The sequence below is a fragment of the Amphiura filiformis genome, chromosome 7 (assembly GCF_039555335.1).
Source record: "Amphiura filiformis chromosome 7, Afil_fr2py, whole genome shotgun sequence".
NCBI lineage: Eukaryota > Metazoa > Echinodermata > Ophiuroidea > Amphilepidida > Amphiuridae > Amphiura > Amphiura filiformis.
In genome coordinates, this window is record NC_092634.1 from 40,573,437 (window position 1) to 40,596,052 (window position 22,616).

At 37.4% G+C, this 22,616-nt stretch overlaps 1 protein-coding gene across 2 annotated transcripts in view; it reads left to right on the plus strand.

Moving 5' to 3' along the window:
* Positions 1–9,748, plus strand: part of LOC140157164 (organic solute transporter subunit alpha-like) — a 40,482-nt gene extending 30,734 nt beyond the window's left edge. Inside the window, exons 6-8 of one of the 2 annotated variants that reach the window (XM_072180258.1) lie at positions 257–515; positions 2,631–3,054; positions 7,094–7,209. In XM_072180258.1, the coding sequence (XP_072036359.1) occupies positions 257–515; positions 2,631–3,043 (672 nt within the window). In that variant the 3' untranslated portion in view covers positions 3,044–3,054; positions 7,094–7,209. Of the gene's footprint in view, positions 1–256; positions 516–2,630; positions 3,055–7,093 lie in introns of both variants that reach the window. The other variant, XM_072180256.1, reaches the window with a different exon arrangement.
* Positions 9,749–22,616: the final 12,868 nt, after the last annotated feature.

Genomic DNA, 22,616 nt, shown 5'->3' on the forward strand with positions numbered 1-22,616 from the left:
ATGACATTGTGTGCATGGGGAGGAATCCATTTTATGTCTTAGCGATAGTTTACACACCTCAAAAATGTTTCACTGGTAAAATTACAACATAATGGTAATAAGATAGTACTTATTATTTGACGGTGGAACTTCAAATTACATGAAAGTACAACCGCGTTATTGTGTATATACGTCGGCATGCATGTTAGCTTCTTTTAGGCCTATATACTTCTAATATTATTCGACATTTACGTTTTTTAACCTCTTTCTTTTTCAGGAGACATACCAGACAATCGAAGTTGTCCTTAATCTCATCGCTACCATCTCAACACTGTGTGCAATATATGGATTAGGGCTGTTCTACGAGATGTCAATCCGTCCTCTACGCAAGTTTTACGTCCGACCCAAGTTCTTTGGAATGAAGATTCTGCTTCTATTAACCAACGTACAAGCAGCTATCTTCGCGTTTTTGAACCGGTTTGGAGTCATTGGGTGCTTATCACCGTTACCATGTGATTCAGAATTTACTGGCAATGGTAAGGTGTAATTCATATACATGTAGTAATTCGTCCTTTTACTTTCCTGATCAAACTTCTCCCGAGTGAATTTTGATGATCATTTCTGATACCATGTTTTCTGCCATCATGAGAATCAATCAAACATCCTTCTGAAATATACCTGAACAACACTAAATGTAGCATTCATATCGAGGGCTTAGAGCCAGAAGCCATTTGTTTTCTCAATTACATGTTACTCATTTCGGTAACAAATGGCCGGTTAATTCTACCATCCATAAGAAAATGCAAGTGACTTTGGGGTACTAGTATATGCATGGTCACTTGCGTCTAGCTATCTGTTCAAGTGGCCATGTATAAACATGTATACCCCAAAGTCACTTGCATTTATTATGGAGGGTATAATTAACCGTACATTTGTTGCCGAAATGAGTAACATGTAATTGATAAAACAAATGGATATAGAGTAAATACCAACATTATACTTCACTTCATGGTAGTCAAAATGCGATACTGCATGTCCGTTAGTGCTTCCACACTTTCTACCATTATACCTTTAATAACACAGTAGTCCACTTTAGGGTAACCTAAGTCAATAATTGCATAATCTTGGTTCACTATTTTGTAATACTTCCAAAAGTGTAAAGTAACCATGGAAGACCGTCGTTGATAAATAACACTTCTTAAAATAATACAAGCTCGCTCGCCCTGTCTTGTTGTAGACGTCCACCGTGCTTTATATGGATTCCAGTCGATTGCATGTTTAATCGTAGGGAAGATATCCAAACACATATTTAGTAAATAATAACATATGATCGTCTCTATGTGCCTTTCTGGAAAAGTGAACTCACAAGAGGGCTCTACGACATGCACTCATCAGTTGAATTTCCAGAATTTGAAGTTTGTAAGATCCAACCGGGTATTTTGTTCTGGTACCTTGTATCGTATCCACTGCAAATTCACACAAAACTTCAGACGCGTTCTGGATGTGTCTATAGAATTCAATATGAAAATCTCATGATGGCGATTTCATGAATAAGCCCAGGAATAATATTCAGTTATTTGACTTATCCAAGTCTTTGTGGGTTGAGGATACTGTTTGTACAACAAAATAATTGCTACATAATTTGGATAAATGTTGAAAGAAGACGATAAAAAATCAGAACGCGTCCGATGTGTTCAAAGTCTGTTGCAATTTTGAACACGCTGGACGTTACAAATTTAAAATCTGAACACCTATATATTTTCTTTCTGGAAACATTAACTGCCGTATTCTTTTGTACATAAGATCCTTAACCCACAAAGACTTGGAAAAAGTCAAATAACTTGATATGATTTCTGGGCTTAATCGTGAAATCACCATAAAAAGATTTTCATCTTGAACACTTCAGACGCATCCAGAACACATCCGAGGTGTTCTTAGAATTTCACAGTGTAGATTTTCTAAAACCAGCTCGTATGATTCTACACTGCAGTACGCGAGCCGCAGTGAGCGATCCAGTTAATTGATTAATTGGACGTCGCTGGCGTCCGGAGTATAAAACCAGCTTTAAAACACCGACCTATATACCAAAAAGATCCGATGTGTCTTGAAAATATTGTGGAAAATGAATTGATGTGTGCATGTAGCAAATGTTGTTAATAATAAAATGCACGGTTGCACGTGAAGTTGTTTGTGAGTTGTTACGTAGATCTGGCTAGAGGGATCTTTGACTTATAAATGTTGTTGCTTGATTAAAAATAGAAAAACTTGTCATAAATTTTTCATTTTAGAAGTAGAAGCTTCACTTAACACATGTTGCTAAGGGGTTAATTTAAACACAACTAAACTCACGTGGGTTTACCTACTGATGGCTCTGAAAAGAGCCGATCACTGAAGACTGCCCCTTGTCAACAGAGAACAAGCATCTCGCCTATCTGCTAATTTGAAAGTTTGGTGGCTCTGAAAAGAGCCGTTCACTGAAGACTGCCTCTTGTCTACAGAAAACAAGCAGACCTCGCCTATCTGCTGATTTTAAAGGTTTGGTGGCTCTGGTTTTATCGCAAGTTGTGTTTAAACACCCCTATATGTTACATTGATGGTGAATCAGTCTTACTAATGCCAACTCATTTTCTTGTGTGTCTACATCTCCATAGTCATCCTCAATGCCATTGTTGCCATTGAAATGCCTTTCCTGCTAGTGATTGCTCGCATAATAGCGTTAAAGTTTGTGCAGAGATTTCACAAACTGGAGCAAGAATTATCAGTTTCTATGGCAACGTTGGAAACCAATGCTGCTCCAATGGCGGAAGAAATGTGCAGCAGAGATCAGGTCCGTTCCTCCAACGATGTGAGGATAACCAGTATACCCTATTCACCTCCGTCTTCGCCAGAGCTACCTGCAGAAATTACAGATGAAATAAAGGAGGAAACGAAGGAAGAACTTAAAAAGGAGGCAGAATCTATAATAATGGAAGAAATTATGAAGGAAGTGAATAAAACAATGGAGAATGGAGGGGTGCACACCTCGACATTAGAGAAACGTGGGAACCGTGACTCCATTTGCTAATTTGCTTACAAGTATGCTAGCTGTTTGCCGTTCGCATGCATGCACTTAATTATTGACACAATCCTTGTCTCATCTTGCACCACTAATATAATGTATCTCTTCTGGTTAACCACTTGGGACTAAAAACCCAAACTGTCAACGGAATTAATAAGAATAGTTTTGTTTTTCTTTGAAAATGTAGACATCTTTAATATCTGGAAGAGTAAAACATTCTTTTTACCTTTCAATACATGTATTACGAAATTATGGTTACAGCTGTCCTCAGTAGGTGCACCTCGGACAATGTAATGATGACGTTTACGGTTGCTGTCTCCCAGATGTTCTCGAGAAGGGAATTTCGGAATTATAAATATCAGACTTTTCAGTTTCGTTGGCAGTTTGATTCTTTGCATTACCTTATTTTACTACTATATTATATATTCATTATTAACTTGCAGATTCTTGTCTCGCCTTTACTTTTCACATTGGGTTCATGCATCATGTTGTCACTATTTCTTATGCATTTTTTCCAGCACTTTTTTTCATTTACCATTTTATATTCACAGCGTTGACTCTCATTGACTTGAATAATCTTAGCTTCAAAACTATTTGAAAGTGATTAATTTTCACTTCGCGTGAAGTATCTTTGCTGTTATTTATATAATAATTTCTCAATTCTTTCTTAGTATCTTTTTAATATCACAATGCAAAGCAATGAGCACAAAGCCTAAACAGTTTATATCTTTGATCTCTTGCCGAAAAGAGTGATCTCTTATACCGCTTCCTTTTTATTCGTTGATTTTTGTCATAGCAGTGATTTTTCCGTAGTCAGAAATCGGCCAAATTACTATAAATAGCTTCTTTTTAGTACACCAACCAATGAGAGGGACGATATCGATAATTTGCAATGCTATACTGCTATGCCTGAATGACCAGTGTTGCTGCTCTCGCTCAGCGCTTCATGTAAAGCGCTTCAAAGGTTATTATTATAAGGACGGTTTATAATAATTTGGTATTCGTCGCTATGACAAAACTATATCGCCCTTACCAGCATCAGGAGCAAGTTAGAGACCTTTGTGTGACCACTGAGACGGACTACCAACAAGAATATTGAAAATCTTTGAAAAATCAGCCTGGTTTGTTATTTTGTAGCTGATCTTCACAGATTATTCTCACGTTGTTTTTTTTAGTGTTATATCGCTACAACAGGACTCAGTCATTTTCCTTACGTATAACTTACGTTATGAATTCTTGACAAAATGTTATCTACATGACACAAAAACGGTCTCAATTGCAAAATGATATATAAAAGACACCGTTGAAAATAGATGAGACCGGATAAACTATAAGGAATGCACAATGATAATCGGACCTCGTACTATACAAAACGCGCAAGCTGAGGAACCAGTTTTTAGAACATTATTTTATACTACGCCTTTTTTGTCATTTTTATATCTGTAAAGAGGAAAAGTTAAGCGATTTCGGTGATTTGTCCCGCCATTATCATTTTTATAGCTGTTTTGTTTTCATCAATCCTGCCATGCTATGCGTCTCTATTCATTTCCCGTGGTCATCTTCATTGTACATTATTTTATTAGTCATGTTCAACAGTATTATATTCTATCTAATTTCCACTTTTTCATTCATATTACATGTACGAATAGCTTACTGATTAGTCACATCAATAAAATTCATGGCAATGAGCACGATTAAGGGGGTACTACACCCCTGGCCAATTTTTGTCCTTTTTTTGCATTTTTCTCAAAATTTTTAGCGCATTGGTGACAAGTAAGATATGTATATTATAGGGGCAAGGACTACAACTACTGCACTGAAAATTCAGCAACTCAATGCAAGTAGTTATTGATTTATTGATCAAATATTGGTTTTCCTCATTTTTGACTGTAACTCCACAACTGTTGTCTGTGCTGAAATAAAATTTCCAAAGCAGTAGTTGTAGTCCTTGCCCCTGTAATATACATATCTTACTTGTCACCAATTTGCTATAATTTTTGAGAAAAATGCAAAAATAGGCACAAAATTGGCCAGGGGTGTAGTACCCCCTTAAAGACCAGAAATATGATAGATCTCTGACACCACATTTCATCATGATTATTTTTTTAGTAAAAATTTGATTCCGTCCGCAACGTCTGGTCCAGGACCTCAATGCTCATATGGAAGTCAACGTCCTCAGCCCTGCGGGGCTTGCGCTTTATGTTTCAGCATTGTGGTCATGTATCACAAGTTGCGGACGGACGAAATTAGATATTTACTACGACGCCCTCATTCAGTGTTATTGTTAAGACATTCTTGAAACTTATTAAGCTATTCGTCTGTGTGATAAACGTTTTTACAGGGCACCTCTTTATTCGCAATGTATATTATTAATTATTATTAATAATAATATTGTTTAATGATGTATGCTACTTATTATGATGCTTCCAAGTTGTAAACATATTAAACTATGGTTTATATATTTCGTTACAAGTTTAGTCTATATGTCTGAATTAAAATTCGAACATACAATGTTTATGAAACAAAATTTCGATACTTTGCTTACGATCATAATTCTCTTCGCACAATAGTCTATTCTATACATGTTCTAGAAAATAAATGACCCCAACATTTTGTTTTGTTAAGGGGTGGGGTATGAACGTTTGGACATTTTTGTGGGACATGAGAGCACATCAGACATATCGAATTGCATTCTGAATACGAAGAATGTCCTTCTGATATCAAATAATTTAGATTTTTTGAAATTCGCAATTTAATACACATTTTATGGCAAATCATTAAAAATTGATATTTTTGATATTTAACAGTCCTCGAAGTAAACTTTATAAATCTAATGATATGTACTTAAAAGTGTATGTAGCTGGAATGAAAAGCCGACGATCAATTGAAAATTTTGACCTTTCGTAAAAGATATGGATTTTTCCCAAAACACCAACAAATTTAGGTCTTTTGGGGAAAAAATGTATATCTCCAATATGAAATGTCAAAATTTTCAATTGATCGTCGGCTTTTCATCCCAGCTACATACACTTTACGTACATATAATTAGATTTATAAAGTTTACTTCGAGGACTGTTACATATCAAAAATTTTACAAATATCAAATTTGAATAATTTGTCATAAAATTTGTATTATATCGCGAATCTCAATTTGTAGGCCCTATTATATCGCGAATCTCAAAAAATCAAAATTATTTGATATCAGAAGGACATCCTTCGTATTCAGAATGCAATTCGATAGTTCTGGTGTACTCTCAGCTCCCCCAAAAAATACGTGAAAACGCTAAACGTTAATATCAGATCCCTAAAATAAATGTGGCCATCCTTCTAAATGTGGCCATCTTGGACCATCTAAGGCTTGACCATATAAATTCATTTCCGAAACTTGCCTGGAAAATATATAATGAAATTCTAACATCTTTTGTTACTGTTTGGATACATGAATGAACCAAAATTCTAAAAGGTATAGGCCTAGAAAACTATGGAATTGCAACACCACAAGCCTATCTGTTTGAGTTTAAGTCACAGGTTTTAGTAGATAAACAGTCAGAAGTTTTAAAATTCAGCCGTTGATAAGTTGGACCAAATCTGGAATTCCGGCACTATTTATTTTTTGGACTAGTCCATCTATTTTCCTCAAAGCCCGAAGCCGCAATATTTTTCTGACATAAAAGTGTTTGGTTACGCAATAATTTATGGTACCAGGGGAAATAAATTTCCTAAAATGGTCCGCCAAATATCGCTTGACCCTCTCGATATGACAAAAATATCTTTACCCTTTCCCCTTTCATGCTTTCCCCTTTCATTTAGAAAAGCAAAAACGTCAATCTTGTGTATGTGACGCGAACGCAGGGAGTACGACATTTTCCTATCTAAACTGTTTTGTACTGTTAATGAATGCCCAAATTGTGCCAAAGTTACCTGCCGTGTTTTGTTTTTTACCAAACAAATGCCCCCCCAAATATTCCCCGGGTTAAGCATAATTATTACACCTCTTCTGAAGAAGCTGAATGGTAATATTGATTGCGTTGTTCATTTTCTATTTTATCGTTGCAGTTCTGAACAACATGCTTGTGGTCTTTGAAATGCCCATTTTGCTCGTCTGCGGCCGAGTGATTATCTCCAGATGGCTTTCCAAAACAACCCTCGGACAACCATTCGAATTGGACGACACCGCTAGCCAAATTTCAACCAAAACCAACGGTTCCATCAAAATCGGGAATGGTCAAGTCGGGAATGGTCAAGTCGGGAACGGTCAAGTCGGTAATGGGCATGCCATACGAGCGAAACGATCATCACGATCATCACACGCATCAGGTGGGTCAGGCGGATCATCAGTGGACAAAGTATCGATAAATTCGGCTAAATCTGCACCACCAGCAACTATGATGCACATAAACGATGGCATGGAAATAGATGAGACGCCAGCATCACCGGCGTTATCCACGATGAGTGTAAACGGTAGCGTTGAACCAGCTGCAATGCCAGGACTTCGAGTCATTACATCACAGACATCAACTACAAGTTTGGTGTGAGGCGGAAAATTTGAAACATCTCTACAGAGGTGTGGTTTATAATAGTCTCCTGACCAGTCGCATTGCGGTCTGTTTCAAAGGGACAAGTCGTTGTTAATGCACTGATTGCTTTAATTAATTGTCCGATGACAAGAACATTTAAGTTCCAAGTAGGCCTACTGGGAGTTTCTTCCACCTCTACTTTATTGACAAGAAAATATATGTGTTTTAAAGCGACTGGCCAAGAACTATAATTTGACAATATCCAGAGAACATGTAATATTGTAAAGCCGATGTGCATGTCAGGTGGAAATATGCCATGGTGATGATTATGCTCTAGTGTCAAGTGGCCTCACGTCTCGGAGAGGCCAACATGTACGATGTGTCGACTTCCGAACGTTGATGATGTACGGGGATGATGAAGATCGTACATGCGAAAAAGCCAAATCATGCAATTGTATTCAGTGCTTGCGGTTCATGTAATAATATGCGTTTAAATAACTTTTTAAGGCTACTTCACGCACAGGGACCACAATATGTGTGGGTGCTTAGGGCAACATTCTCAGAGATTCACATTTACAACTGCTCAGTGCCAGAAGTGGGTAAGTGCAATATAGGCCTATAGCTGCCATGAGTATGATGATGATACAATGTGCGTAAATTGCCAAATGTTCACATGGCCGATATTGCACTTACCCACTTCTGGATACGATAAATAGATTGTAGGCCTACTTGGACGCGTGACGTCATCATGATGGTGTAAATTTTATGTGTCTTGGCTAAATGTAGTGAACTTTTGCAGCACTAAGTAAATGGTACTTTTACGAAAATAACACTTTAACCTTAAGATTCTTGCGTTTGGAACACTTATGATGACGTCACTGGTTCACTGGACTATCTTTATTCAAAAAAATCGTTTATTGTCTTATATGAATGCTAGATACTAACTGGGCTAATCAGATAGGCACATACCGTAAAACCTCGTCTACAAGCATATAGAGTGCTTCTGATTAAAGCTTAAATAATCCAGGCGCCATTATGGAGTTTGAGCAAATAAATTACAGATACAGGCATATACAAACAAGTATTATTGTAAGACCAATCTATTGTATTGGCATATTTACGCTTGTTTCGCATTAATTTAGCTTTCATCAAAAACACTATAATGTGCTTGTAGACGAGGTTTTACGGTAGGAGAAAATATCTTCATAGAAACAGATTTTTTTTAGTGTGAAGAACTGGGCTCAAAATATAATGGCTGAAAACTTGCAAAATAAGTGCAGCATAAAGGGACCGTGCATGCACTCTCAGAAATGCATTAATGAAAAATCCTGCAACTTCTTAATTATTCATGCAAGATAATAAAAGTATACGTACGTATACAAATCAAATGTGTTAAAAATTTGTTAACAAATCTTGAACAATTAAACAATTTTATTTGTTTTATCGTTTAAAAACACTTTGTCCAATTCATTCGTTAAACGTCACTCTTTGATTAAAACAGCGTTTTTCTAAAACATTTTTAATTATGAGATCTTGATTTTGTGTTCACTTAAGGGCTCGGATAGCGACGTTTACACAGTATTTTTGTGGGACCTGAGAGCACATGCGTCAGACACACCAAATTGCATTCTGAAAAAATGATATTTTGGAAGCAAAAAATGCATATACATGTAGGCTATTTGCAATGCAAAAGGTCAACATTTTTAAATGATGGTCGGCTTTTCCTCCCAGCTACATACACTTATTATCATGAGATTCATAAAATTTACTTCGAGGACTGCTAAATGTCAAAAATATAAAATGTTAATATTTTGCCATAAATTTTGTACGATATCAGCAAATTTCAAAAAATCAAAATCATTTGATATCAGAAGGACATTCCTCGTAATCAGAATTCAATTTGGTGTGTCTGATATGCTCTCAGGTCCTACAAACACTACTCTGCAAACGTCGCTATTCGATCCCTTAATACTTTAAAATTCTGCAAAATAACTTTTAACCGGATTCACTTCGCGTGATCGTATAGCGCATACATAGTCTATTATTAATGTTTTGTACAGTGTAAAAAATAGATTATTGTACATACTTTCCACTTCTTATTGTAAATGTTTGTGTAAATTTGTTACTATATACTGCCAAGCAATAACTGTACATGTGAAAGTAAATAAAATATTATCATCTTTTAAAATCTAAAGCTTGAAATGCTATTTCTTACTATTTTTGTTTAAATTTATTAAGGGAAGGGGTATGAACGTTTGGACAGTATTTATTGTGGGACATTAGAGCACATCAGACATATCGAATTGCATTCTGAATACGAATAATGTCCTGATGATATCAAATATTTTGATTTTTGAAATTCGCAATGTAATACACATTTTATGGCAAATCATTAAAATTGATATTTTTGATATTTAACAGTACTTGAAGTAAACTTTATAAATCTGATGATTTATACTTAAAGTGTATGTAGGTGGGATGAAAAGCCGACGATCAATTGAAAATGTTGACCTTTCGTATTGAAGATATGGATTTTTTCCCAAAACACCAAAAAAATAGGTCTTTTGGGGAAAAAAATCCATATCTTCAATATAAAAGGTCAAAATTTTCAATTGATCGTCGGCTTTTCCTCCCAGCTACATACACTTTAAGAATATATCATTAGATTTATAAAATTTATTTCGAGGACTGTTATATATCAAAAATTTGAAAAATATCAAATTTTAATAATTTGTCATAAAATTTGTATTATATCGTGAATTTCAAAAATGAAAATTATTTGATATCAGAAAGACATGCTTCGTATTCAGAATGCAATTCGATACGTCTGAGGTGCTCTCATGTCCCACAAAAATACTGTCGAAACGCCATAAACGCTCATTCTAGATCCCTTAAGCGAAGGCCTATATTTTTTATGGGAGGAACACCCGAGAAAAGTTTGTCATATTAAATTGTCATTTTCATATGCTGACGAATACACCAGGATCTAAGTAGAAACTAAAAAGGTTCTTGAGCTGTCCTGTTATGTGGAATCTTAAATGGTTCTACAAAGAACATAAAATGGTTCTGGAAAGGCTGGAAACCCCATTTTAGACCCAAGCCAGAAAGAGCCATTTTGGGGTTCGGGCGATCAAGAAAAAAGTATACTTTTACCTATCTGTGACATACCCATCTGGAGTTATAATCAAAAAGGTCAAAGGTCACGATGTGACCTCCACAGGTGTCAAAACCTGAAAAATGCTCCGATCTTCACCGAAATAGTCTCAAATTGTTCATCATAGAAAAGCCATGTAGAAGAATAATAATTACCTAGCTGGGGGGTTTACACCCCCCAGCTAGGTACTGTAATGCTATCCGATTCTTCTTTCTTTCTTCTGTCAACAAATTTCAAAATGCTTCTCCGCCTACATGTTACACCCTACAATTACGTAACTTGCACATATGTACCGGCTATATCCAGTGCACATAGGGTGCAAACAGAATTGGGGTCAAAAGTAATTAAGGGGGCATTACCGGTATATAACCAAATACTTTCAAAATGCTTCTTCTGCCACATATTACATAGCACAATGACGTCACTTACACATGTGCATCAGCTTTACCCAGTGCCCAAACCTTGCACACAGAATTGGGGTCAAAGGTCATTAAGGGGGTAAAATCTTATCTGGACATCTGTAAGGGGTATGGGGCTTAAACTCAGTGACAACAAATCTCATGACCAGGGGAACATTATGCAGGGGTCAGGTCAAAGGTCATGCAGAGGTCAAATTTTAGAAATGCATTTCCTGGACATATGTAAGGGGTACGGGGTTCAAACTTGGTGACAACAAACTTAATGATCTGGGAAACATTTTGGAACACTTTGCAGGGGTAAGGTCAAAGGTTATCTGGGGTCAAATCTTATAATTTAATTTTCTGGATATCTGTAAGGGGTATGGGCTTAAACTTAGTGACAACAAATCTCATGCCTAGGGGAACATTTTGCAGGGGTCAGGTCAAAGGTCATGCAGAGGTCAAATCTTAGAAATGTATTTTCTGGACATCTGTAAGGGGTACGGGGCCCAAACTCGGTGACAACAAACTTGATGACCAGGGGAACATTTTTGGAACATTTTGCAGGAGTCAGGTCAAAGGTCACATGGGGTCAAATCTTAAAATTGCATTTTCTGGACCTCTCTAAGGAGTACGGGACTCAAACAAATCTCATGACCAGGGGAACATTTTTGGAACATTTTGCAGGGGTCGGATACCGCCACAACACCAACACGCCCCAGCTAGGATTGTGGTCTATGACCACCATTTGCCACTAGTTCTTTCTTCTTCTTCTTCTTCTTCTTCTGGCAACAAACTTCAAAATGCTTCTCCTCCTACATGTTACACCCTACAATTACGTAACTTGCACATATGTATCGGCTATATCCAGTGCCCATAGGTTGCAAACAGAATTGGGATCAAAGGTCAATAAAGGGGCATTTTTGGTATATAACCAAATACCTTCAAAATGCTTCTTCTGCCACATATTACATAGCACAATGACGTCACTTACACATGTGCATCGGCTTTACCCAGCGCCCATCACTTGCACACAGAATTGGGGTAAAAGGTCATTGAGGGGGTAAAATCTTGCAATTGCATTATCTGGACATCTATAAGGGGTATGGGGCTTAAACTCAGTGACAACAAATCTCATGACCAGGGGAACATTTTGCAGGCATCAGGTCAAAGGTCATGCAGAGGTCAAATTTTAGAAATGCATTTTCTGGACATCTGTAAGGGGTACGAGGTTCAAACTCGCTGACAACAAACTTAATAACCAAGGGAACATTTTGGAAAATTTTGCCGGGGTCAGGTCAAAGGTTATCTGGGGTCAAACCTTTTAATTTTATTTTCTGGACATCTGTAAGAAGTATGGGGCTCAAACTCAGTGACAACAAATCTCATGACCAGGGGAACATTTTGCAGGGGTCAGGTCAAAGGTCTTGCAGAGGTCAAATTTTAGAAATGCATTTTCTGGACATCTGTAAGGGGTACGGGGCTTTTGAAACACTTTGCAGGGGTCAGGTCAAAGGTCACCTGGGGCCAAATCTTAGAATTTCATTATCTGGGCATCTGTAAGGAGTACGGGACTCAAACTCGGTGACAACAAACCTCATAACCAGGGGAACATTTTGGAACATTTTGCAGGGGTCAGATACCTCCACAACACCAACACGCCCAGCTAGGTTTGTGGTCTATGACCACCATTTGCCACTAGTTTGTATTGTGTAGGCCTATGTTTCCTTACGTGGGTAACCATGGTAACACAGCAAAAAAGGGTCTGGGTCTATATGATTCAATGGACATTGACAGAACATCCTAGCTATGGCAAACTGTTAATTGGTAATAGAAGACAAAAAATTTGAGACTATTTTCATAAAAATCGGAGTAGTTTTCAGGTTTTGACCCCTGTGGAGGTCAAATCGTGACCTTTGGGGGAGGTGGGAGGAATTTGCGCAAAATTGCCGCAAAAAGTGGACATTTTTGTCATTTTGGGTTTTACTAGCTTTTACTGGAGGGCATATGGGGGAGGGGCAGGCCCGTAACCAGGAGGGGAGGGGAGCTGGGGGCGGCCGCCCCAGTCCCAAAATGTCCCAAAAGGCCCCCCTTTTGACCCAAAAAGTCCCATTTGTGAGCGTAGCTAGAGAAAAAATTGAGTGTTTTTATGCCTTTTTGGTCAAAAAATTTCCAACTTTTTGGAAAAGAAGTTCACTTTTTCAAAATCCGCCCCAGTCCAAAAAGGTCCAAATTTTGGAAAAAATGTCCACTTTTTCAAAATCAGCCACCAAATAAATCCTGGTTAAGGGCATGGGGAGAAAGAGTTCTGACGGGGAATTTTCTTCCGTGGCCCTCCCATGACAGCGTGTGCCACCGACATACCTAAAAAGAAACACCAATTAATGACTTATTTTAACTTACCGCTGATATGGTGTTGATGAAGTAGCTATCTACTGCTGATATTGGTGTTGATGGAGTTGCTATCTGCTGCTGATATGGTGTGGATGAAGTAGCTATCTACTGCTGATAATGGTGTTGAAGAATTAGCTATCTGCTCATTGCTGATAATGGTGTTGATGAAGTAGCTATCTACTGCTGATAATGGTGTTGATGAAGTAGCTATCTACTGCTGTTATGGTGTTGATGAAGTATAGCTATCTACTGCTGATAATGGTGTTGCTGAAGTATAGCTATCTACTGCTGATAATGGTGTTGATGAAGTAGGTATTTACTGCTGATAATGGTGTTGATGAAGTAGCTATCTACTGCTGATAATGGTGTTGATGAAGTAGCTATCTACTGCTGATAATGGTGTTGATGAAGTATAGCTATCTACTGCTGATAATGGTGTTGCTGAAGTATAGCTATCTACTGCTGATAATGGTGTTGATGAAGTAGGTATTTACTGCTGATAATGGTGTTGATGAAGTAGCTATCTACTGCTGATAATGGTGTTGATGAAGTAGCTATCTACTGCTGATAATGGTGTTGCTGAAGTATAGCTATCTACTGCTGATAATGGTGTTGATGAAGTAGCTATCTACTGCTGATAATGGTGTTGAAGAAGTAGCTATCTACTGCTGATACATGAATGGTGTTGATGAAGTAGTTATCTACTGCTCAGTGATATGGTGTTGATGAAGTACGTAGCTATTTACTGCTGATATTATTGTTGATGAAGTAGGTATCTACTGCTGATAATGGTGTTGATGAAGTAGCTACATACTGCTGATATGGTGTTGATGAAGTAGTTATCTACTGCGGATAATGGTGTTAAGTAGCTATCCACGGTCCACTCGGGAGGCGAATTATTTTCCGTATTTAACATTTGAATAGGGAGCCCGTTAAGCAACTGTGTACGTGGTGTCCCGCACATCCCCCTAGGGTTAGGGTTTAGGGTTCTGGTATTCAAATGTTAACTACGAAAAAAATATTGCAGCCGGGCGTGACATCCCTCTTACAAGACCCTACTACAGGGTATCCCAATAAAACAGACTCATTGCCCCCTGTTTTTCTCCTATTTCTGAAACGTTGATCAAATATTTTTTTTATGTATAAAGAAACCTTAAATTGTTAGCTTTAATAAACCAAAACAATTATTTCAATCAGCAATTTTTGAAGATATGCCCTCATTAAGAAATGTACCCTTTTTCACTCTGTGCACGGATGAGGTTTGGCTACATCAAATATTAAAATGAAACGCCCAGTTAATGATATGGAAAGATAATAGCATTAGGCTTTGGAAAGTATTCACTATGAGCGAGGATCACCAACTAACCTCCAACATCTTCGCAACCGTATTACTGCTGCATTCGCAATTATACGGCGCACAAGGAGGGTACGCAATGCAATTGATGCAAATGAGGACCAGGGCTGAAACCTATATCGTTAAGGAGGCAACAAGGTAAAGGGCAAAGCAGCACTTTAAACTCACTTTAGAAGATCCAAGGACATACCAAACAGCTCCCAAAAAGAGAAATGACATGTTGTAAATAAAAAGAAAGCAAGAAACAACAAAGTAAGAAAGTAAGAAACATAATGAAACAAAAAGGCACACTCCCACCCCACCGACAAGTTAATGACAATTAACACAATCCATAGGCCCGGCCCACCGGTAAAGCCCAATCCTAATTTTATAAAGTTATTGATATTCATGCATGGTAAGCGTACTCCTTTTCAATCTTTGAAGTAGCCACACCTCCTCTGTGGACAGAGTGAAAAACGGGTACATTTCTTGAAAAGAGCACACGTTGTGAGCCGATTGAAATAATTTCGTTCGGTTTATTAAAGCTAACGAATAATGGTTTCTTTACATACCAAAATATATTTGATTAACTTTTCAGAAATAGGGAAAAATGAGGGCCCAATGAGGGTTATGTTTTTATTGGGACACCCTGTATCACTTAAATCAAACTTTGAGAACTATGTCTCGCTCAAATACCCCTGCAACTACCGTTGATTAATTGAATGTAACTAACCCCATCATCGGTAACTTGGTGCCAATGGTGAAAAGGAGAAAAGTTGCGTCTGAACCCCGGTTTTCGCCACCTTCAGGATTTTGTACACAAACTGATCATTTTATACGTCAAATCATACGCCACATTCAATATTACCGTGACTCATACATTATATCCAACATGTTAGATGCAGGGTTAGATTACGAGTAGGCCTATCTGCTACTTCTGCTACTATTAAACTATACGCTACTTTCGGGGGTGGGACGAGGAGGTGGGTAAAGTGATTGGGGGGGGGGGGGGATTTTGTGCAAAATTGCCGCAAAAAGTGGAATTTTTTGTCATTTAAATTGAGTTTTTACTAGCTTTACTGGAGGGCATCTGGGGGGAAAAGCTCCATGCCCCCCCCCCCCCCCGTGACGGCGTCTGCACCCGACATACCTAAAAAGAAGCACAAAATTAATGACATATTTTGACTTACTGCTGATATGGTGTTGATGAAGTAGGTATCTACTGCTGATAATGGTGTGAAGTAGCTATCTACTGCTAATATGGTGTGGATGAAGTAGCTAGCTAGGCCTACTGCTGATAATGGTGTAGATGAAGTACTGTAAAATGGGGTAACTTTGGGCACTTTTCAGAGTTTTTAAACCACTGCTTCCAAACAAAACTAATTATGTTTCTAATTATCTTTTTTATGACATTAGGGCTCCATTTTACACCTTGAAGTTGAAAAGGATTTTTTAATAATTTTATAAGGGTGCCCTAGGGGTTAAAATAGCCTGACCAAAGTTACCCCGCATTTGGGGCAACTTTGGTCAGAGTATTACCGTACATTCCATGAAGAAAAAAATATCAAAAAAATTGATCTTCGCTGTATATAGGCAAGTTGTTGTTTTTTGTGACATTTGACCCCTTGCAAAATTAATCAAACACACATCCTTGCTCACAATTATCGATTTTTATTTTTTCTGAAATAAATGTAAAATATGTTAATTTTTTGTCAAAAATCCCGATTTTTTCGTAAATTTTGAGGAAATTGGACATTAGCGATTATTATTTCTTCCAAACATATTTCTTAACAAATTGACACCAAATATGACTAAAAACAATTTTGCTGTATGAAAATATGACCATTTCAAAAAATATATTTGACCGACTAAAGTTACCCCGCTGACCGAAGTTACCCCATTTTACGGTAGCTATCTACTGCTGATATGGTGTTGATGAAATAGCTATTTACTGCTGATAATGGTGTTGATGAAGTAGCTATCTACTGCTGATATGGTGTTGATGAAGTAGGTATCTACTGCTGAGAATGGTGTTGATGAAGTAGGTATTTACTGCTGATAATGGTGTTGATGAAGTAGCTATCTACTGCTGATAATGGTGTTGATGAGTAGCTATCTACTGCTGATAATGGTGTTGATGAAGTAGTTATCTACTGCTGATAATGGTATTGATGAAGTAGGTATCTACTGCTAGCTGGTATGGTACGGGAAGATGATCTTCTCTGTGTTTATGAAGTAGCTATCCGTGTTGGTGAAGTAGCTATCTAATTCTGATATGGTGTAGATGAAGTAGGTATCTACTGTTGATATGGTACGAGAAGATGATCTTCTCTGTATTCATGGTATTGATGAAGTAGCTATCTACTGCTGATATGGTATTGATGAAATAGCTACCTACTTCTGATATGGTGTTGATGAAGTAGCTATCTCCTGCTGATAATGGTGTTGATGAAGTAGCTATCTACTGCTGATATGGTGTTGATGAAGTAGCTATCTACTGTTGATATGATACGAGAAGATGATCTTCTCCGTGTTCATGGTGTTGATGAAGTAGCTATCTACTGCTGACATGTCATTGATGAAGTATACTTTAGGTACCTACTTCTGATATAGTGTTGATGAAGTAGCTATCTCCTGCTGATAATGGTGTTGATGAAGTAGCTATCTACTGCTGATATGGTGTTGATGAAGTAGGCATCTACTGTTGATATGGTACGAGAAGATGATCTTCTCCGTGTTCATGGTGTTGATAAAGTGGCTATCTACTGCTGATATGGTATTGATGAAGTAGCTGCCTACCTACTTCTGATATGGTGTTGATGAAGTAGCTATCTACTGCTGATATTGTGTTGATAAAGTAGCTATCTACTGCTGATAATGGTGTTGATGAAGTAGGTATCTACTGCTTAATGGTGTTGATGAAGCAGCTATCTACTGCGGATATGGTGTTGATGAAGTAACCATCTACTGCTGATATGGTACGAGAAGATGATCTTCTCTGTGTTGATGAAGTAGCTATCTACTGCTGATATGGTGTTGATAAAGTAACTATCTTCTGCTGATATGGTGTTGATGAAGTAGGCATCTACTGCTGATATGGTGTTGATGAAGTAGCTATCTACCGCTGATAATGGTTCTAGTGAAGTAGCTATCTATTGCTGATAATGACTTGATGAAGTAGCTATCTACTGCTGATAATGGTGTTGAGCTGATCTGGTGTTGATGAAGTAGCTATCTACTGCTGATATGGTGTTGATCGAAGAAGATGATCTTCTCTGTCATGTCTGTGTTGATAAAATGGCTAACTGCTGCTGATATGGTGGTGTTGATGAAGTAGCTATCTACTGCTGATATGGTGTTGATGAAGTAAGCATCTACTGCTGATATGGTGTTGATGAAGTAGCTATCTACTGCTGATATGGTGTTGATGAAGTAGCTATCTACTGCTGATATGGTGTTGATGAAGTAGCTATCTACTGCTGATATGGTGTTGATGAAGTAGCTATCTACTGCTGATAATGGTGTTGATGAAGTAAGCATCTACTGCTGATATGGTGTTGATAAAGTAGCTATCTACTGCTGATATGGTGCCTACTGCTCGATAATGGTGTTGATGAAGTAGGTATATACTGCTGATAATGGTGTTGATGAAATAACTATCTACTGCTGATAATGTCGTTGATGAAGTAGCTATCTATCTACTACTGATATGGTGTTTACGAAGTAGGTATCTACTGTTGATATGGTCTATGATGTTGATGAAGTAGCTATATCTACTGCTGCTATGGTGTAGAATGAGTATGCTGTTGTTGAAGTAGCTTTCTACTGCTGATTATGTATTGATGAAGTAGCTATCTACTGCTGATATGGTGCTATTGAAGTAGCTATCTACTGTTGATATGGTCTATGATATTGATGAAGTAGCTACTGTATCTACTGCTGCTGTGAGTAGATATGTATACTGCTGATTATGGTGTTGTTGGGCTAATTTGAACCTTTAACACAAAAATATAGTCTTTTGGATATACAACACTATTCACATCAAGTCATTGATTGACAAAACAAAAACACAAAATATACATTAATTGTTTTCATGTTAATATCAGTTTTATTACAAATTAAAATTCTATGGTCATTATGATATGGTATTTGGTACAATAATTATTAATGAAATCTTGGTTCTACTCAGACATGTTAACTTAGTCCAAAAAAAAGTTTGTCTCAGCTTCCTTTGGCCAAAAATCTCAAGTGCTATGGGATAAAATCAAACCTGTGGTTGAACCGCATTCCATTGTTTAGAACAATAGAAACCGGCTTCAACCGGACGGAACCACCCAAATCCGGTGGTCGAGTTTTGATTTGATGTGGTTTTTGAAAAAAGTCAAAAAAGGCTATGTGGATGTAGGATTTCTGCTTTTATTGCATTTTTGACTCTTTTTAGGAATTTTATTTCCAATTAAGATAAACCTCAAAAACATTAAATAAATAAATGCATTCAAAATGTGAATTATCAAATTTATGTGCACAGGAAGCTAAGACAAACTTTTTTTGGGCATTACATACCTCATATCTACATATTATAATATTTCACATTCATGACATTTGTGACCGTCCCACGGCGAATGAGCCGTAAATTCCTCCCCGTCAATTTTGTTTTATTTCGTGTTTAAAAATAAACATCATAAACTTAAAAATGGTATATCATTTGACTTCAAACGATATCCAGAAGCGGAGTTATGGTTAGTTAAACTTTGCTCCTTCAACAAAATTATAGCTTTTTTCGTTTCTATGTGTGTCTCTTTTTCCACATTGCTGGCAATAAATATCAAACAGTCATAATTGGCGGTCATTTCAAATCATCCCCAAGTCAATGAGGTTTAAGAAGGTTCTCTCATTGTTAATTGTTGGTTATGCATACCTATACAAATAACCCACCACTTGAAAAGGATTTAGCAAAAGCAAACAAAGACCAGAGCTATTAAAAGTTCTATAGCCATCTAAGGTAGAAGCTTATTATCCACTTCAATAATAGGATTATTGATTGGTGTTGTGACTATCCAAATAAGACAGATGTCGCGCCAGCTTAAGTCCCGGTGGGGTCACTCCCTGGCAGGAAGGACACGTTACGTGGGACCGCTACCACAAGTACAAATTACCCCTTTTGCAGTCGATTTCAAGGACAAATCATGAATTTTTACCCCTTTTTACTCCAGAACAAGGACAAAATGGTACTCTGAAACACCCCTATTTTTTAGATTCCGAGGACACATTTGCAATTTTGACCCTATTTCAACATTCAAGGACTAGGCTTTTATGAATCTGTGCTAAGGCTACGCACAAAATAGAACCGAGAACAGTATTGATCATGGGATGAGTACGAAGTAGGAAACCAAATTTATTCCTGTGATAAATATCTGGCCAGCTATCCACGGGATCAGGAGAAAATAATAAGAACCCCTTTTTTTCAATTTCGCGGACATTTGTGCGATAAAACACCCCTATTTCTCCAATTTCATGGACAATTTTGTCCGCGGACAATCCCTAAAAATGACCCCTTTTTCTGTGATTTTGGTAACGATCGTGCGGTCAGTATTGCAAGTTGAGTGACCCCACCAGGGCTTAAGTGACCGATGAATACGACCTTCGTACACATTTTACACCATAACTCAGAATACAATTTAGGGAATTTACGGCTCGTTTGTGCTGCCGGGTCACATTTGTTTGAGAACAAACTTTTGGAGTGCGATTGAGTTGTGGTCAATCAAAGCAACACCAGCAGCTAAAAATATGCATGTACAGGAAATTACTTAAGATTTAACTAGTTTTTCCAGGGGGCAAAACTGGGAAGAGATCCCAAAATAAATTAATTGGGATAAACATGTAGGACTTTAAAAAAAGAGCCTATAGAAAGATATTAACTGGGCCATCCCCAAGTTTTTAATCAATTTGGGTGCAATAAAATTAATCTGTTTCAAGAATTTAGGTGCAACTTAAAGGTGGGTGACCCGATTGACAACCTCATCCCCACACTTTACCCCATCAGGTGAAAGCTCATATTTTTCTCATTAACATATTGAAATAATAGGCGTTCCAAAGAAATGATCAAAAAAATGTTGAATTTGTCTCAACTGTGGTCACCATGTTTGAGACTAATTAGAGAGTTTTTTAATGATATCTTCGGAAATACACCGAGTTGGAACTTCTTACAAAAACATTTACACATTCTTTTTGAACGAGTGCTTGAAAGGGATAACATTTTTGTTATACGTAAGTTTTAAAGAATTTGATTTTCCAAATATATCAGGTCACCTTCCTTTAAGAATCTGGTATGCCACTCCTGTCATACATCCTCTGATTGGGCCAAAAAAAAAAAAAAAGTTGTTTGTTTGTCCTCCACCGCCCGCTCCTCAGATGAAGGCCTGACCAATATTTTTTTTTCTATTTTTTTCCAGATTTGGAGTAGGCCTATCTATGGACCTCTTTCATGGTTGAAAATTTAAAAAAAGTCCACCAAATCATTAAAAGACTATGACATGAACACAAATTATAACTTTAACTGCATATTAAAAGAAACAAAATGGGTTTTTTAAGTCACCATGAATGATTGTAGCATTTAGCTCTAGCAAGGTCCAGAAATACGTCAAATCCGAAAAAAAAAAAAATCCACCCGCCCGCACGTCCTCTTTCAAAGCTGTGGAGGACAAACAAACAATTATTTTTTTTTTGGCTTTATCTTGAGACCGGTGCATACTCACAGAATAAAGCGTAGCTTGTTTAAAGCATATCTTATTTAGAGAATAATGGTATTGTTTTTAGCTGCTGTCGTGCATCTATCGTCTCATATAACAAAGGTGACATCATTATTTAAGTAAAACAATGAGGCGAAGCCGCGTTGTTTGATGCCATAAATTAATGATGTCGCGTGTTATATGAGATGATAGATGCACGACAGCGGCTAAAAACAATACCTTTATTCTCATTCAAAAACACTTCAATTCAAATAAATATATTAATCTTAAGTATAACAAATTTTACAAGGAATTACCTAGGGCTTAGAATCGATCAGTCCTGTTGTTGCTATGCACCTCCGATTGGTTCAAATAATATGTATACGAATATCGCGGCAACGCGCACGTGCTAAAGTGTGTGATATCGCACAGGTAAGAACCAATAAGATTGCAAGAACATTCTCAAGTGTTTAAGTATTGCGACACAGGGAGCCAGTTGACTCTATGATTGTACATGTTGCATGTACTTAATTTTCTTCATTTTGAAATTGTTCGACTTAAAATGGGATTTAAAATCGATAATCATGATAGGTATATACATCTTTCACATAAAGATATCAAAACAACACATTTATACAGTTTAAAATCCTTTCACTTTGTTAAAAAGTATTTCTTCATGACTCTTTTACATACACATTTGCTCTCAGTCAGTGGCGTAACTAGGGTTGGTAGCGCCCGGGGCAAGAAACAAAATTGACGCCCCTACACCCCACGCAAGAATATCTTAGACGCGGGCAGTGGCGTAGCTAGGGGATGTGGCGCCCAGGGCTAAGGATACATAATGCCCCCCCCCCAATTCTTGAAATAATTACGCAAAATTTGGACAAATAAGGCCTACCACTAATTAATTTTGGTTACTAGAAGTTGAATATCGGTCTTAAAATGTTCTTTCAATTGATTTTGTACTGAAATGCGCGCGAAGCACAGGAAAATTTTGTCTTTCATCAATTGGAGGGGCGCAGAATCGATGCTGAATTGGCCAATTTCGCACCCCC